Genomic DNA, 19116 nt, shown 5'->3' with positions numbered 1-19116 from the left:
TATGCTAACGAATAATACTATTTACATGGATATTTCAACATACTTTTACAGACATCATTCGTCTGTACCGACTGTTCGTCTTTCTGGAAATGAGAAATTTCCAACTAGGCTCATCCAGTTTTTTATTCGAGATGCCTGATAGATAGAAACGGTTCATTCATCCGAATGGTTGGTGTATTTCCTATGACTCTGGTACATCTATGTATGGTAGAAACTAACAGCCCTGAGATGCTCTTTTAGATTGTTCTGTTGGAAAGACGAATGGCAAGACGTGGCATCCGTTGATTGGAACGTACGGCCCCGACAAGTGTGTACTGTGTAAATGTAAGGTGGGTGTTGCTATCAGCGATGGGTCCATGTAGGCCATTTTCATAACGACACTTACAGGAAGTATATTTCTTAAGTATATGACGTCCACATTATAATTTATATATTTGAAATTTCAGTAAGTCTTACAAGAAATCCACCACCATGTTAAATGTCCAGGTTACAACAATCAAGTCTTTCACCAGACTTGTCCTTTAGAATAACGCGAGAAGTGGAATCCCCTCACCATTCCCATCTTCCGTCTGTGTTTTTGAGAAATCAAATGTAAAACGTCGAGACTGGTAATTGTACGTAATATGCATTAACATGCTTACAGTCCCTTGCAGTATTAGAAGTGTCCATTCAGGTCGTTAAAAGTTAAAACTGCACTCTAATCGGCTAATAAAGATTTACAGTCAACACTCCAACAGTAGCTTACTGTGCTTAGCGTGCTTAGACACTCGGTCTAATGTCAGTAGGTATAGGCACCAGCTTGAGGATGTACCCCCTATCTCAAGTACAGTATGTTCACAACGTGGCGACATAGTCAGACTGTGTATTCTGATCAAACTAAGTTCCCAAGAGGGCCGACATAGGCGATCGCAATCCGGTCGCACGAAACAGGGGAACATTATTTTGAACAGTTGTGTACTAGGGCTGCGCAATATAACCGGTTTACCGGTATTTACCGGTTCAGACATGAAAACGATACGTATTGCGATACGCTGATCGAAAACCGGTATTTTGACTTGCATTCGAAAACTTCGTAACACTCGGAAATCTTCGGATATATCCTATTTTCATTTGTGCCAAATATTATTCACATTTTTATTTTTAATCATGAATAAAAGTTGTTATTAAAGCTTAATGAAGCATAGTGATTTTGCTGTGTATTTGTTCTATAAATCAAGCATTACCTCGATTATAAGTAGTTTTTTGTTTAAAAATACTTCATGCAATATATTGCAATACATATCGCAATACATGCTTTCGCATCGCAATATGAAAATTCTCTGCAATACCCACCCCTATTGTGTACTATATTTGATGTAATGAGCAACCTTGGCCACTATTCAGATGAAAAATTGCAGATTCGACGTAAGATAGTAAATGTTTTAACATTACAGAGTGTCTTCGGTGAACCGTCCTAAGGATGTGTAGAGTCGAAATATTTCTATTTAACCAATGTCGATACGATACCTCGATTTCAATGTATCGGTAGTGACTTGTCTCGGTTGTTCCAGGAAGGGAATGTGAGTTGTAAGCGGAAGAAGTGCGTCCCAGACAACAAACTGCCATGCTCCTCGCCAGTCCAGAAGGAGGGAGAATGCTGCAAAACTTGCCCCAAACGAAGCCGAGTCACAGACCGAAACAGGAACTGCAAGAGACGGAAGGGAAAAGATGGTGCGTTGTCATTTAGCTCTAGGTCGAGTTTTACTAAGGCTAAACAAAAACTGTTTATGGTAAGCCGACCGACCATCGTTTCACTTTTCGGTATCAGTCGGTTGTTTCCGTTAGTGACGATTTTTATATGGAGACATCAACGTAGGGCCATCAGATTAATAATTTCAATGGATACATTTGGGGCAAAGGCATTTTGGTGAGAAGGGGTTGGGCGCCATGTTTTATCTCTCTTCCGATATTAAGCTGACAGCTTCATAAAACGAAACAATGTTCCCTCCGGAGTTGAACCAAACTCACTCACTCACTCTAAATGCGAACTTTCAATTTTGTAGGCAAGCGACGTAGGCGGAGATGTAATAAAAAGGGTGGCAGAAAGCGGAAGAAGCACAAACAGTCCACACCTTCCATGACAACTAGGGTCATACCTACGTCACTTCCGCCCATCACCCCGCCGCCATCTTTGTTCTCCACAATGTGCCTTCCAAAGCGAAGCGACAGATACGTTTATCAGATCGAGGAGAAACATTCAATAACGTTACTGTTTGATGTGCCGACTGGGGCCTCAGTAGAAGTATTCAAGTGGACCGTGAGGAAAGGTAATCTTTTTTTTTATTTAGATATGAAATATGACTGACTGAGTTTGGTTTTACGCCGCTTATAGCAATATTCCAGCAACATCACGGCGGGGGACACCAGAAATGGGCTTCACACATTGTACCCATGTGGGGATTCGAACCCGGGTCTTCGGCGTGACGAGCCGACGCTTTAACCATTAGGCTACCCCACCGCCCCTATGAAATATGAAACATGGAAATACGGAACGTTGTGTACATATAATTGAAAAAAGCATTAAAGCTGAACCTAAATTATACCACAGGCAAAAGAAGGTATACACTTGAAATCTGGATCTGATAAAACAGTACAATTGTATGACATGCTTGTTGTAAATATGAGACAACTCAAGTGATGGGTGATCTGGCTTGCTGACTTGGTTGATGCATGTTATCGTATCCCAATATTGTGTAGATCGATGCTCATGATGTCAATCACGGGATTGTCTGGTCTAAGCCCGATTATTCACTGATCGCCATCATATAGCTGAAAAATGGCTTTAAACTACAAAAAGGTGTTACATATTTTTAATACACATGCTATATTACGGAAAATCGTTACTCTCGTACTTAACATACACTTGGGAAAGTCGTTACATGTTATAAAATAAACTTACGAAGGTCGTTCCTCCGACGCCTTTGCATAAACGTAGGAAGGTCCTTACTTCCATGTTATAACATACACATACCAGGTCGTTATTGCTTTCTCTATCATCCACTTACAAAGGTCATTACTCCTATGCTGCGACATGCAATTACGAAGGTCGGTACTCTCGTGCTGTAGCTTACGGGGGTAGATACTCTCGTACTTAACCTACACTTGCGAAAGTTGTTACAATCGTACTTAACATACACTTACGAAGGTGGTTCAAATCGTACTTAACATACACTTACGAAGGTCGTTAAAATCATACTTAACATACACTTACGAAGGTGGTTAAAATCATACTTAACATACACTTACGAAGGTCGTTAAAATCATACTTAACATACACTTACGAAGGTCGTTACGCTCATGCTATGTCATACACAAACGAAGCTCATTACTCCCATAGCCTTTGCGACAACACAACGACCAGCTGGGAGGAGTAACGCTGTGCTGATTTTCTCTTTGGTCATTCAGGTTCTGGAGACCGTTTTGCAAAGCGACCGTAGCGGTACGATTATCGTAAATCACATACTTTAACATAGAGTTGCGTCAGTCGAAGCGCTACGATCGCTTTGTGAAACGCGCCCAGTAACACATATATGGCTCCATGATTTAAGGTGAAGTAGCCTTGTATCGCGCCAAAGGAATTGGTTCGTTTCCCACATGGGTTCAGTGACTAGTGAGTGATATCTACTTCTGGCGTGATATTTGAAAATGGCTTAAAGAGGGGTAAATTTGTACACGCTGATTCATTCGTGGATTCAAATGTTATCGTTTTCTCGCTTCCAGGGAGAGTGTCCGAAATGGTGACAGACAACAGACCCGCAGCAACGGTTCGAGCCACGATAGCCCAGTCCCAGGTGCTCGGGGCCACAAACAAGAGTAAGTGCTGAAAACGTAAAGAGTCTCCTTAATACGACTTAATGGTCCAGAATTTAAGTTATCGTAGATAAAACCATTATAAATTGCGGGCTTCGGTAAGTACCTCTCCCGGTCTGTCATTATTTTGAACGACGTTATTTTCCTCTGCACCAAACCCGATCTGTAATGCAAAGGCCCAAAATTAAACAAGTCTAGCTTTTCCATTGTTCGTAATAGTGAAGACAAAATATGAATTTCCATCTGTTTATATGAGAAGTCGTGTGTATATAACAGAAAGGAAGACATTATCGATATGTTATTGGAGGTTATGCGACGTTAACGTCGAAAACATTAAAGCTGAAAGTAAAATAAGAACATCATATAAAATGCCGGGCAAAAAAACGTATACACTTGAAATCTGGAGTTGAGCAAAACATTACAAACTTTAGCTTATCACAAGAGGCGACTAACGAGATTGGGTCTTCAGGCTCGTTGACTTGGTTGATGCATGTCATCGTATCCCAGTTGCGTAGATCTGTCTGGAAGAGATTCCATTATTCACAGACCGAAGTCATTTATCTTGTATATTGTTTAGTGCAGATTAAACAACAAACAAACATTTTTTTCTAAGACAATCGGCGATGCCATTTCATTAGATGTAACTGTAAACAACTGGTGTTAACGCTGTGGTATCTGTCCCCAGGAAACTTCAAGAAGTTCAAGCGGAAGTTGCGCAAGAAGATGCAGCGCTGCGAACCATCATGTCGGCGGAAAGTTATCACGAGTTGTTTGAAGAGACTGAAAACCAAAAGTGCAAAATTTGGAAAACAGTGTGATAAAAACTGAGAAGAGTTGACTGCTCAAGCGACTTCAATCCATGAAATGACATTGGTCTGGTGACAGGAAGGATTTACATATCAGTCACGTGACTGGCAGACGTTTTGCTTCGTTCGACCGGAAGTGGTAACAACTTGGCAGGAATGGCTCCCACCTGTTTTCAAACTTCCTGTGTGGATATTGAGTACTGTTACATTGTCACGTGACCGGAAGTGAGGTCAGGTTGTGAAGCTGTCAGTTTGTGTTTTCATGTGTCGTGATTGGACGAGTGGAACCAATCATTTTCAGGGCGATTGTCAGACAAAACCCCAGGGGTGCAGACTCGAATCGTATCGCTTTAACCGAAAAAAAGTTTTAGATGTAGCCGCCATGTCTTTAAAAGACGCCTACAGCCTGTAGTGGCTTATGCACTTCATGTTCGTGCATCTATCAAAGTGCTTATACTTTTTGTATATATAGACGGTGTATAATATATATTTTGTAGGTGTATATGTCTCGCGGAATGGATGTGTAAAAATTCGTATTGAGATATATGATCTATTTATATGAATCCGTTACAGCTATTTTGTGAATATTTTTGTTTATACTAGAGTGTGCAGTTGATAAGCATATGCTTACTGTCGAGGTTACCTATCTCAAATTGTGCCAGCCTTATATCGAGGACACTGGCACAGATAATCAATCCGAGGTAGCCTTATATCGAGGATATTGGCAAGACATACCGTTAAGGGATTCAGCGAGATCGGTTATATTGTTTATGGAGTCAAATTTTCAGAACGTCCAAATCAGATTTTCAAACCGACGGTTCTCCAGATCGGTTGATGGTTGTTGTTATAGAGGGGAGTCAAAGTACAATGTCGAGTATGAAAAGAAATAAGACTTTTCATGGATTCTTTTCTTCATTAAAACCACGCTTCAAGGTTAATTTTGTCTTATAATCGGGTTGATAAAAATCACATAAAATAAAAAATTCAAGGCGAAACTAGAAACGAATCTTGTGTGGCAATTAATAACTCAGTTATGTAAGCTGCATGCAAGTCTGTGACATTTGATTGGCCAATCGAGCAATGTAAATCAAATGCATTGTCTAAAGCTAAATATCTAGGCCACACCCACTAACGGGGACTATCCGTTCCTTCCTGATTGGCTGATAACAGAATGGGCGGGGCGTGTGTTGTATTATTGCGCTCATCGATGTCTGTTGTTTGATATTATTGTAGACATATTTTTATAAGGAATAGGAACATGCGCTTTTGGAATTGTAACGTGAATGGATACTATGCGCACAGTATGTGCATGCGTGTTTTACAACATAGACGGAAACATACACTGACATCTGTTCTGAAATAACGGCGCTCTGAACCAAGAATAAATATTCTTCCGATAAAGCATATTTCGTATTTTGTATTGGTTGTGTTGTCCGTTACAGGAAAGTAATAACGCATGCGAACATCTTTTGTAATTTATTTGATTGGTTGTATCTATTATATTTGAAAGTGTTACCTAATTTCGTCCGGTACTGTACGGAGACGAACCTCTATGACTCCGACAACATAGTGAGGCCACAGCGCTATCTGTAGGCACGTGTAGTGCTTCGTTGTCATTGTTTTCATAAATGTAATAAACTTTCTAAAACAATCAAACAATGCATTATTTATTATACTTTTGTAATGAATCGTGCTATCGCCATAGGGGGCGGGGCGGTTGGGTAGCCTAGTGGTTAAAGCGTTGGCTCGTCACGCCATAGACCCGGGTTCGAAGCCCCACATGGGTACAATGTGTGAAGCCCATTTCTGGTGTCCCCCGCCGTGATGTTGCTGGAATATTGCTAAAAGCGGCGTAAAACCAAACTCAGTCAGTCAGTCAGCCATAGGGGTCGATGGGATAGCCTAATGGTTAGGCTAGCCTAAAGGCGTACGCACGTCACGCTGAAGACATGTTTACGATGTTTGAAGCCCATTGCTGGTGTCCCCCGCCGCGATATTGCTGCAATATTGCTAAAAGTTGCGTAACACCACACTCACTCACTGTGTTACCATAGTCGACAATACGACAACCATACGTAGCTGTGGCGCTCGCTCCTCACGCCATTTCTGGTGGTTGGTGGAATTGCTGGATTATTGCTAAAACCTCACTCACTCACTCTCTCACTCGACCATTGCTTACATCCTTCATTATGCAACCTACTAACCTGAAGATCAAAGTTATCTGTTTCCTGTTAAAAAGTCGTAATATTATACCCACAAAATGAACTATACTAAAAATACAACATGGTTTTATTTTTTTATAAAATTTAAAAGTTTAACAAACAATGCAACTACTATTGTGCAACTCTTATCTTTGTAAAATCAATAAATTTGAATATAGTAATATTCATATGGTCGAATATTCATTTTTAACCTTAGTCTTCCTTGAACCAGTTGACCTTGACACAAAATTACCATAGTTAATATGACTTCTACGGGAATTAGGGTTAAAACAGATTCGGTCAAACTTTACAGCTCTTTCTGTTTCTATTGCCTATCGAAGCTTCCCATTTAGCCGCATTTGACATACACGGCGCTAAAAATAGCCGTCCAATAAAAATACTCCTTTGAGCGAGAAAAAACTTGTGCAAAGTTTAATAAAGGGGAGATGAGGATGAATAGTCCTGAAACAAAAGTATAGGGGCGAATAGTCCAAGATATTTATCTCAATGCAACAAACGGCATGAGACGATCTGGCGCTTGGTAAGTGTTATGCGGTCGGCTATTAAGGCAAGTTCATAATGTATGCACATTCTGTGTTGTTCGCAACTGTTGCTAGGAAATATCCGTGATATTTCATATCGTTATAAACTCAGAAGACAAGTGGAAATGTGTACCTGTGTTAACATGCAATCAAAATAACGACATCTCTGACAATATCATTCCTAATCAACTGGTACAAGAGAGGAATAGAACCATGTCCGAAATGAAATCAAACTCACAGGAGCAACTCCCGTTCCAGATATGATAAAGATGGTGAAATTATATAATCTGGGTCCTTGACCTTGGTTTGACCTAAGCATAAGTAAGGATACGAAACAGAGGCTGGTGGGCTTGAGAACGGTTCCAGTAAGGCATCGCCCTATGCGATGTAGACTAACGCTTAATCTCTGAATATATAAGCGGTTCGGGGACTGTATGCATGTGGTAAGTATGAATGTGTAAATTGTGTCCTTGACCTTGGTTTGACCTAGCAATAACAATGGATTCAAGGCACCATTGAGGTGTTGATGGTATAAGTGAAGTATAAGCTACGTACACGTATCTGACTTCGATATAAGTACACATACAGCATGGATACAGAGGTGGTGATCGTATTGGCAAGAGCGTGCCTAGCTCTAAAGTATAATGAAGTATATGACGAGTGTGACGTGACCTTGACCTGGGAATAACAATGGGTTCGGGGCACGTCAAGGTAGTGATAGTATACTGGCGAAGGGTATGCTACTGACCCATGTCTAACGTCAGCATAAGTACATATACAGTATCGTTACAAAAGCGGTGATCATGTTGCCAAGAGTGTCTTGCCTTGTAGTCTCTTTTACAGTTTACACAACAAACGAGCTGAAATGTTTTAACAAAACCGTACAACCATTACAGTCATCACAAGCCTTGTAAATAACCCCTATGAAAAAAGAATAAACGTCCCTCAACTATAAACACTCATAAATCATATTCAAACACATAAATCAGATGTTTATGTACTCTTGTGGTCGTGAAAGCATTTAACGTTACTTCAAGTGAATTATCACAGTCTTAATGATCTTAAAATAACATGGGGGTTGAGGGCAGTCATGGCGGACCGCCGGGCCTTTAACAATAAGTCATCTGCTCCGACCCTGCCATAAATAATCCCACGACAAGGGACGGATACACAGGTACTTAGTTTTCAATTAGCCTGTCTCTCCGCAGCGTTGCCGACTCATTGGAGTGAGTCCCTATCTGTGATAAGAAACCGCGAGGGTCTCCCCTGTCTCTGATCGCCCATTGAGGGAGCGTTCATTTCGTCGAGGAGTCTCGGGGAGCAATCATTGTGATATATCGCACAATATCTGGTTTCAGAGATAGGGCTACTTAATGATGTGTTATCAGGAAGGATCGTATTTGTCAACCTCCTCCTTTGTCTCGTGAACCTGGCGGATCAAACAATTTGTCCCCCCCGCTTCAATGACTTTTCCCGCCGTATATCACGCAGGCTCGCCATTTCGTCGCCAATCAGAAACGTCGTTTCAGGTTACCTGGCCAACGTGAGGATAACAAGCTCCCAACAGCGATGTTACTTACCTGTGAGATAGGAGCCGCGTGATTACAGTGCAGGGAGTAGTGATTATGATGATAAATAGCTCTTACGATGGGGAAATGACAAGAAAAAAACAACCAGTGTCGATCTCTTGTAGTACACGCGCCTATCGGCTGCTGATAGTGTAGCAGATTTGCGGCTGTCAAGAATAAATCAAGATGAGATGCTGTGGCAAATGTCTGACAGGAGTGCGTTAGATTAAAGCGGCCATTGGAAGTGGATGTCTCCACGGAAATGGCTCCATAATGACAAAACATTATAACTTATCTACACCACGTACATACCTTACAGCAGCTTTTAGCCCAGGATACTGTATTTAGACACAGCTCTAATTATAAACTGTTGCGTTTTGGAGATCTAGTCACACTTCTTCGACAGATCGGCAATCGTGTTCGAGGCCTGGGTCGGGTTCACGACATTAGAACACCATGCGTCAGATCCTACTGTCAGAACGCTGTGGCTATATTAACCAAAACAATTAACATCTGTTTAAAACAACTTGCTCCACTGCGGATTCGATGCTCACACTATTGACCACTGATTTGACTGGTCCAGACCTTATGGCTGTTCTCCCTGGTTACAGCTACAATGTTGCTGTTTATATTTCTTAACTTATCACAGTTACTGAACTCATCACCTTTTCTTATGTCACCACCAACCTATCCAGTGGACATCACAACGGTTCCCTAAACGCATGCAGGGGCGGTGAGGTAGCCCAGTGGTTAAAGCGTTTGCTCGTCCCACCGAAGACCCGGGTTCGATTCCCTACATTGGTACAATGTGTGAAACCCATTTCTGGCGTCCCCCGCCGTGATATTTCGGGAATGTTGCTTAAAGCGGCACAAAAATGAACTCACTCACCTAACGCATGCTTGTTGCCAGACCGGAATAAAGAGGTCAGTCACAGCGGGCTAGCTGATTATAGTTTAATATTTTGATGACATGCTCATGCTTTAACTCACTGATAAAGTTGCCCAGACTAGATTATTTACTAGGCGACGGTGTATATCTGGAATATAACTGTTTACGATAAGTAAACCCATTAATTAACACACTGCCAAACCGTCAGGAGAAGGATGGCGATTTCGTGAACGGGGTAAAAGTTTGTTAAAGGCGCGTACCATGTTCGGGCGATCACGCTTGCTGACTGATGCATGCCAACGTATCCTGATTACGTTAATCGTTGCTCATATCAATCACTGGATTGTGTGGTGCAGACTTGGTCATTTAAATAACTCCGTCACATCACTGGGATATTGCTGAGACAGGCGTTAAACACACACACAACACACCTACGCACGCGCGCAATGGCTCATACCTGCCTCTATTCTACCTTGTGGACGTTAAAGGGTCATACCTGCCTCTATTCTACCTTGTGGACGTTAAAGGGTCATACCTGCCTCTATTCTACCTTGTGGACGTTAAAGGCTCATACCTGCCTCTATTCTACCTTGTGGACGTTAAAGGGTCATACCTGCCTCTATTCTACCTTGTGGACGTTAAAGGGTCATACCTGCCTCTATTCTACCTTGTGGACGTTAAAGGGTCATGTCTGATTCTATTCTACCTTCTGCACGTTAAAGGGTCATACCTGCCTCTATTCTACCTTCTGAACGTTAAAGGGTCATACCTGCCTCTATTCTACCTTAAAGGGACGCTGCCTCTATTCTACGTTAAAGGGTCATACCTGCCTCTATTCTATCTTCTGGACGTTAAAGGGTCATACCTGCCTCTATTCTATCTTCTGGACGTTAAAGGGTCATACCTGCCTCTATTATTCTGGACCTTCTCTATTACCTGCCTCTATTTTCTTCTGAACGTTAAAGGGTCATACCTGCCTCTATTCTACCTTTGGACGCTGCCTCTATCTTCTTCTGCACGCTTAAGGGTCATATCTGATTCTATTCTATCTTCAGAACGTTAAAGGGTCATACCTGCCTCTATTTTCTTCTGAACGTTAAAGGGTCATACCTGCCTCTATTCTATCTTCTGAACGTTAAAGGGTCATACCTGCCTCTATTCTATCTTCTGGACGTTAAAGGGTCATACCTGCCTCTATTCTATCTTCTGAACGTTAAAGGGCCATATCTGCCTCATTTCTATCTTCAGAACGTTAAAGGGTCACATCTGATTCTATTCTATCTTCAGAACGTTAAAGGGTCATAACTGCCTCTATTCTATCTTCTGCACGTTAAAGGGTCATATCTGATTCTATTCTATCTTCAGAACGTTAAAGGGTCATACCTGCCTCTATTCTATCTTCTGAACGTTAAAGGGTCATACCTGCCTCTATTCTATCTTCTGAACGTTAAAGGGTCATATCTGCCTCTATTCTATCTTCTGAACGTTAAGGGTCATATCTGCCTCTATTCTATCTTCAGAACGTTAAAGGGTCATATCTGCCTCTATTCTATCTTCAGGACGTTAAAGGGTCATATCTGCTCTATTCTATCTTCTGAGAACTCTGCCTCTATTCAGGACGTTAAAGGGTCATATCTGCCTCTATTCTATCTTCAGGACGTTAAAGGGCCATATCTGCCTCTATTCTATCTTCAGGACGTTAAAGGGTCATATCTGCCTCTATTCTATCTTCAGGACGTTAAAGGGTCATATCTGCCTCTATTCTATCTTCAGGACGTTAAAGGGTCATACCTGCCTCTATTCTATCTTCTGGACGTTAAAGGGTCATACCTGCCTCTATTCTATCTTCTGAACGTTAAAGGGTCATACCTGCCTCTATTCTATCTTCAGGACGTTAAAGGGTCATATCTTCCTGTCATATCTGATTATTCTATCTTCTGGACGTTAAAGGGTCATATCTGATTCTATTCTATCTTCTGAACGTTAAAGGGTCATATCTGATTCTATTCTATTCTATCTCTATTCTTCGTTAAAGGGAACGTTAAAGGGTCATATCTGCCTCTATTCTATCTTCTGAACGTTAAAGGGTCATATCTGCCTCTATTCTATCTTCTGACGTTAAAGGGTCATACCTCTCTATTCTATCTTCAGGACGTTAAAGGGTCATATCTGCCTCTATTCTATCTTCAGGACGTTAAAGGGTCATATCTGCCTCTATTCTATCTTCTGGACGTTAAAGGGGGTTAAAGGGTCATATCTGCCTCTATTCTATCTTCTGAACGTTAAAGGGTCATATCTGCCTCTATTCTATCTTCTGAACGTTAAAGGGTCATACCTGCCTCTATTCTATCTTCTGAACGTTAAAGGGTCATACCTGCCTCTATTCTATCTTCTGAACGTTAAAGGGTCATATCTGCCTCTATTCTATCTTCAGGACGTTAAAGGGTCATACCTGCCTCTATTCTATCTTCTGAACGTTAAAGGGTCATACCTGCCTCTATTCTATCTTCAGAACGTTAAAGGGTCATATCTGATTCTATTCTATCTTCTGAACGTTAAAGGGTCATACCTGCCTCTATTCTATCTTCTGAACGTTAAAGGGTCATATCTGATTCTATTCTATCTTCAGGACGTTAAAGGGCCATATCTGCCTCTATTCTATCTTCAGGACGTTAAAGGGTCATATCTGCCTCTATTCTATCTTCAGGACGTTAAAGGGCCATATCTGCCTCTATTCTATCTTCAGGACGTTAAAGGGTCATATCTGCCTCTATTCTATCTTCAGGACGTTAAAGGGTCATATCTGCCTCTATTCTATCTTCTGAACGTTAAAGGGTCATACCTGCCTCTATTCTATCTTCTGGACGTTAAAGGGTCATATCTGCCTCTCTATTCTATCTTCAGGACGTTAAAGGGAACTCTATTCATCTTCTGAACGTTAAAGGGTCATATCTGCCTCTATTCTATCTTCAGAACGTTAAAGGGTCATATCTGCCTCTATTCTATCTATCTTCAGGACGTTAAAGGGTCATATCTGCCTCTATTCTATCTTCTGAACGTTAAAGGGTCATATCTGCCTCTATTCTATCTTCTGGACGTTAAAGGGTCATACCTGCCTCTATTCTATCTTCAGAACGTTAAAGGGTCATATCTGATTCTATTCTATCTTCAGGACGTTAAAGGGCCATATCTGTTAAAGGGTCATACCTGCCTCTATTCTATCTTCTGGACGTTAAAGGGTCATACCTGCCTCTATTCTATCTTCTGAACGTTAAAGGGTCATATCAGATTCTATTCTATCTTCAGAACGTTAAAGGGTCATATCTGATTCTATTCTATCTTCTGAACGTTAAGGGTCACACCTGCCTCTATTCTATCTTCTGAACGTTAAAGGGTCATACCTGCCTCTATTCTATCTTCAGGACGTTAAAGGGTCATATCTGATTCTATTCTATCTTCAGGACGTTAAAGGGTCACACCTGCCTCTATTCTATCTTCTGAACGTTAAAGGGTCATATCAGATTCTATTCTATCTTCAGAACGTTAAAGGGTCATATCTGATTCTATTCTATCTTCTGAACGTTAAAGGGTCATATCTGATTCTATTCTATCTTCTGGACGTTAAAGGGTCACACCTGCCTCTATTCTATCTTCTGGACGTTAAAGGGTCATACCTGCCTCTATTCTATCTTCTGAACGTTAAAGGGTCATACCTGCCTCTATTCTATCTTCAGGACGTTAAAGGGTCATACCTGCCTCTATTCTATCTTCAGGACGTTCAAGGGTCATACCTGCCTCTATTCTATCTTCAGAACGTTAAAGGGTCATATCTGATTCTATTCTATCTTCTGAACGTTAAAGGGTCATATCTGCCTCTATTCTATCTTCTGGACGTTAAAGGGTCATACCTGCCTCTATTCTATCTTCAGGACGTTAAAGGGCCATATCTGCCTCTATTCTATCTTCTGGACGTTAAAGGGCCATATCTGCCTCTATTCTGTCTTCTGGACGTTAAAGGGTCATACCTGCCTCTATTCTATCTTCTGGACGTTAAAGGGTCAAACCTGCCTCTATTCTATCTTCTGAACGTTAAAGGGTCATATCCCTCTACGTCTTGACGTTGTTTGGTTGTTGCTTAACACTACACTCAACAATATCCTAGCTATATTATGCCAGTATTATTATGTACAGTGTCGAATCCGGAATAGGTAATCCAGTTATTGACATCGTGGCCATCGCAATGGAAAACGATGACAAAAATGCACCAGGTCAGCGAGTCTGACCACCTGATCCCGTCACTAGCCTGTTAAAAGCATGGGCAACTCGGATCTTGATGGATCAACCTATTGGTCATACAGAGTAACCCCTGCGGTTTAAAATGTCAAACTTTTGCCTACATTCTGTCTCTTGGGGGTTACAGGGTAATATTTACATATACTTTACCCCCTGGAGTTTAAGATCATATACACAGCTTTCTGTCACCCGGAGGTAAAGGGTCACATCAGCCTACGTTTTACCTTATAAGGTTAGAGGGTCAATTCTACCTACATTCAGCCTCTCATATGTTAAAGGGTCATTCTACCAACTGAAGACAAAGGCCCATATCTACCTACATTCTACAAGTGGACATTCTACCTCCATTCTCAATCCACGTAACGTCTACCTACTCGAAGCTGAGAGGTCACATTTACCTCTGGCCAAGCACCTGGAGGTTAAAGGGCAATATCTCTTTACATTCTACCGTCCGGGCGTCCACTTATCATAATTACTTACAGTCTCCGTTTCGGGCGTTAACTGGTCACATTTACCTACATTCTACCTTTCGGGCGTTAACTGATCATATTTACCCACATTCTCCCTTTCGGACGTTAACTAATCATGTCTACCTACATTCAACCTCCCGGGCGTTAATTGATCATATTTACTCACATTCAACCTCCCGGGCGTTAATTGATCATATTTACCTACATTCAACCTCCCGGGCGTTAATTGATCATATTTACCTACATTCAACCTCCCGGGCGTTAATTGATCATATTTACCTACAATCAACCTCCCGGGCGTTAACTGATCATATTTACCTACATTCAACCTCCCGGGCGTTAATTGATCATATTTACCTACATTCAACCTCCCGGGCGTTAATTGATCATATTTACCTACATTCAACCTCCCTGGCGTTAACTGATCATATTTACCTACATTCAACCTCCCTGGCGTTAATTGATCATATTTACCTACATTCAACCTCCCGGGCGTTAATTGATCATATTTACCTACAATCAACCTTCCGGGCGTTAACTGATCATATTTACCTACATTCAACCTCCCGGGCATTAATTGATCATATTTACTCACATTCAACCTCCCTGGCGTTAATTGATCACATTTACTCACATTCAACCTCCCGGGCGTTAATTGATCATATTTACTACATTCAATCAACCTCCCGGGCGTTAACTGATCATATTTACCTACAATCAACCTCCGGGCATTAATTGATCATATTTACCTACATTCAACCTCCGGGCGTTAATTGATCATATTTACTCTACATTCAACCTCCCTGGCGTTAACTGATCATATTTACCTACATTCAACCTCCTGGGCGTTAATTGATCATATTTACCTACATTCAACCTCCCGGGCGTTAATTGATCATATTTACCTACATTTCAACCTCCCTTAATTGATCACATTTTCAATTCAACCTCCGGGCGTTAATTGATCATATTTACCTACAATCAACCTCTCCCGGGCGTTAACTGATCATATTTACCTACATTCAACCTCCCGGGCTTTAATTGATCATATTTACCTACATTCAACCTCCCGGGCGTTAATTGATCATATTTACCTACAATCAACCTCCCGGGCGTTAACTGATCATATTTACCTACATTCAACCTCCCGGGCGTTAATTGATCATATTTACTCACATTCAACCTCCCGGGCGTTAATTGATCACATTTACCTACATTCAACCTCCCGGGCGTTAACTGATCATATTTACCCACATTCAACCTCCTTGGCGTTAACTGATCATATTTACCCATATTTTACCTCCAAGGGAAGAAGAGCCCATATCTACCTGCATTCCACCTCTTAGATGCTAAAGAGTTATGTTTGCCTAGATTCTACCTGTTAGGGGCTAAAGGGTCAAGTCTACAAGATATCTACCCCCTTGGAGTGAGTGAGTGAGTGAGTTTAGTTTTACGCCGCCTTAACAATATTCCAATATCACGGCGGGGGACACCAGAAATGGACTTAACACATTGTGCCCATGTGGGGAATCGAACCCGGGTTTTCGGCGTGACGAGCTAATGCCTTAACCACTAGGCTACCCCACCGCCCCCTACCTCCTTGGAAGCTTCAGGACCATGTTTGCCTAAGCTCTATCTTCCAAGTCTGCCTACATTTTACCAACTTCTTCCGCGTATTTTTGCGACCTGTAGTAAATGAATAATGTTTTACACCGCATTAAGCAATATTCTAGCAACATCACGGGGGAGGGCACCAGGAATGGGCTTCACACATGTTACCATGTGGGGAATCGAACTCATGTCTTCGGCGCGACAATCGAATTCTTTAACCACTAATTTACCCTTTTAACACCTGGAGGTTAGAGGGGCATATCTACGTACGTGTTACCGATTTGGGGTTAAAGCCTCATATCTACCCACATTCTATAACTTAGGGTTAGAAGGTAAAACTACCTTATTTCTACCTCCTTGGGTTTGGGATCATGGCTAGCAATGTCATACCACCGAGAGATTACAAAACCATTTCCACCAACATTCTACGTCATTGATATCACAAAGCCATATCTGCCACATCCTACCTCCCAGAGATTACAGAGCATTGTCTACAGCACCGTAACTACATTCTATAATACCTCGATCCTGTAAGCAACAAGTGTCTGTACGTGATAAGATGATAAAATACCGAGTTAGAAACAACTGACTGTTAAGTAATCACAAAAAAACATCAGAGAATATGCGAAGGATTCTTATCCGGCGGCACCTTTAGCACCTGAGGCGTTGGTTTAATTAGGATGTTCCGCATATTTGTTTGTGTTGGAGAAGAATCTGTCTTACTATAGCGACGACGATGCTCACATGTCGGGGCGCGGAGCCATCAGGCTAACGGTCACGTCGAGACGAAATATAAATCAAAGCGAAAAGATTTCATTATTGGAGTCATTGTGTTGGCACAAAACCATTGAGGTAGGGTCGTTCAGTGGACGTTGTAGACTGAAACCGTCTCGTTGAAGTGCTGGCACCGTCTGCAAGAACTGAAGTTAATGTGCCGTCGTCTCTCCTATAAGTTGAGTTCATTAAAATACCGGTTACCTTTTTGTGACGTGAGAGAGATTTGATTGGCTTAAGCGCGCGGACCTCGGAGACGACAAAGAAGTGATACGTGCGTTAATTGGTAATAACTGCCTGTGAGAGTATGGTGTATGGGTCGATGTGGATTGTAGACTGTAAAGATTACTTATGCGACGACATAAGTTACAAAAACAAGTAGTTTGCTGTTTCAACTCTGAATACCACACTGATGATTTTTAAGTAAACATCAATTACCAGTTACTTATGAACTTTCATAACTACATGTGCACAAAGTATGTTATGGCCATCTCAGTTAGATAATATCAAACTGTCATTCCCTAACAGACATCAGTCTAACTATGTGAATCCGAGATGTCTAGTACTAATAATAAAATTCCACCCACTGACTCACGGAAAATGTCGATGTGGGCCGATAGGTCGCAGTCGAAGCGAGGCGTTGTGTGGAAAGAATGTTCCCATACACGTTTCAGTCAAGAGAATACTTGGTCCCATTTGCGGTACTAGGTCTTTAACTAGGTCCTCATAAACGTGGGTGGATATCGGAATAGCCATACCCCGGGCCATGCAGCCACGAAATAAACAATATTGCAGAAACAAGCAAAAAATAGATCTTTACGTATGTATATATCATCTATGTAATTAAGTCTCCCTGGAGTAAAAGCTTGGCATTTAGTTCTGCAAGAACAGAATATACCAGTACTGTTTTATGGTATGTAGCAAAATCGTGAGTTCGTTAACATGGAACATGTGCCATGGTTTGTTGGTAAGTTTACGAAACGATGTATTCAGACAAACGAATAGCTTCGCCTTCGGGACTTATTCGAATAAAAACCGAGAACAACGGTTTGGCGTCAGTTTGATAACTGGGGAGCCGTGGCGATGCCTTTAGATTACGGGCAAGGTAAATATTGGATCTAATGGTTCGCAATAAACCAGCAGCGCCAGTTTGGGAAAAACTCATGCTTAAGACGGAATACTCTCTGACACGCGGGGCATACAAGCGCCGCTTTTACAGTGGCCATGGCAGGCATCTCTTAAAGGGGCAGCGTCTTTCTTCGGGAGATTATATTTTCAAATTTTCTTATCAATCACTCGCCACGGTCTGCTATAAGGGCTGGGTACTTCAATGGCATATCCATCGAGTGTTGGCTCAGGATTGAATCCGTTCACGTGAATGGTTCAGTTCAATTTTTAGGCCGGGTGATAAAGTGTGATGATTAAGAGGCTGAAGAAATAATATTTTATTCATCTGTACCAAGTTACCCGTGAAGATCCGGGTCTTCAGTAGCCTATGCTTGTCGTAAGAAGCGACTAACCGGATCGGTTGGTCAGACTTGCTAATTTGGTTAAGACATGTAATCGTATTCCAATTGCGTAGATCGATGTTCATGCTGTTGATCGATGGATTGTCAGGTTCCGAAACACACTGCACTGTACCAACTGTGGGGGAAGGGGCCACGGGTGGTCAAGTCATCTGAGGCGTCTAAGTCATTGGCCGGCGTGTTCAAGGGACGCAACTCAACAGTCAGTGTCGTTCCTTGGGCATCTCAGAAAACCTCATTTGTTCCTTTGAATCATGGTTCGTTGATATTATATTTCTACGCTCATCAGCACCATACCCGTGCTTGTGGTATGGTAAACATCTGGGACCTGCATCACCTCGGGCTTCCCTCCCCAGTAAGATGTATTCCACTGACATTTTGCTGACATCGATCCTCGGCAACACCTCGCTGACATTGATTGATAATTTCTGTACATAATATATTTATCAATGAATATATTGTTGATATTTGTTGTGTATTATACCACACGGCTGTGTATTTATGCATCATGACATCCATCCATCCATACGCCCATCCATCCATACGCCCATCCATCCATCCATCCATCCACACACACACACAATCAC

The 19116-nt window shown here is 41.7% G+C and overlaps 1 protein-coding gene across 6 annotated transcripts in view; it reads left to right on the top strand.

Annotated features, from left to right (window-relative positions):
• The window catches only part of LOC124273266 (chordin-like protein 1), a 59805-nt gene extending 53497 nt beyond the window's left edge, over positions 1–6308 (top strand). For all 6 annotated transcript variants that reach the window (XM_046708483.1, XM_046708485.1, XM_046708486.1 and 3 more), the window contains exons 8-12: positions 241–329; positions 1551–1710; positions 2043–2306; positions 3760–3852; positions 4535–6308. In XM_046708483.1, the coding sequence (XP_046564439.1) occupies positions 241–329; positions 1551–1710; positions 2043–2306; positions 3760–3852; positions 4535–4677 (749 nt within the window). In that variant the 3' untranslated portion in view covers positions 4678–6308. The remainder of the gene's footprint in view (positions 1–240; positions 330–1550; positions 1711–2042; positions 2307–3759; positions 3853–4534) is intronic.
• Positions 6309–19116: the final 12808 nt, after the last annotated feature.

This window comes from Haliotis rubra, unplaced genomic scaffold, assembly GCF_003918875.1.
Source record: "Haliotis rubra isolate DU_JTF1 unplaced genomic scaffold, ASM391887v1 Scf179, whole genome shotgun sequence".
NCBI classification, from domain to species: domain Eukaryota; kingdom Metazoa; phylum Mollusca; class Gastropoda; order Lepetellida; family Haliotidae; genus Haliotis; species Haliotis rubra.
Note: the sequence above shows the minus strand (reverse complement) of the source record. Positions and strands in the feature narration are given on the sequence as shown.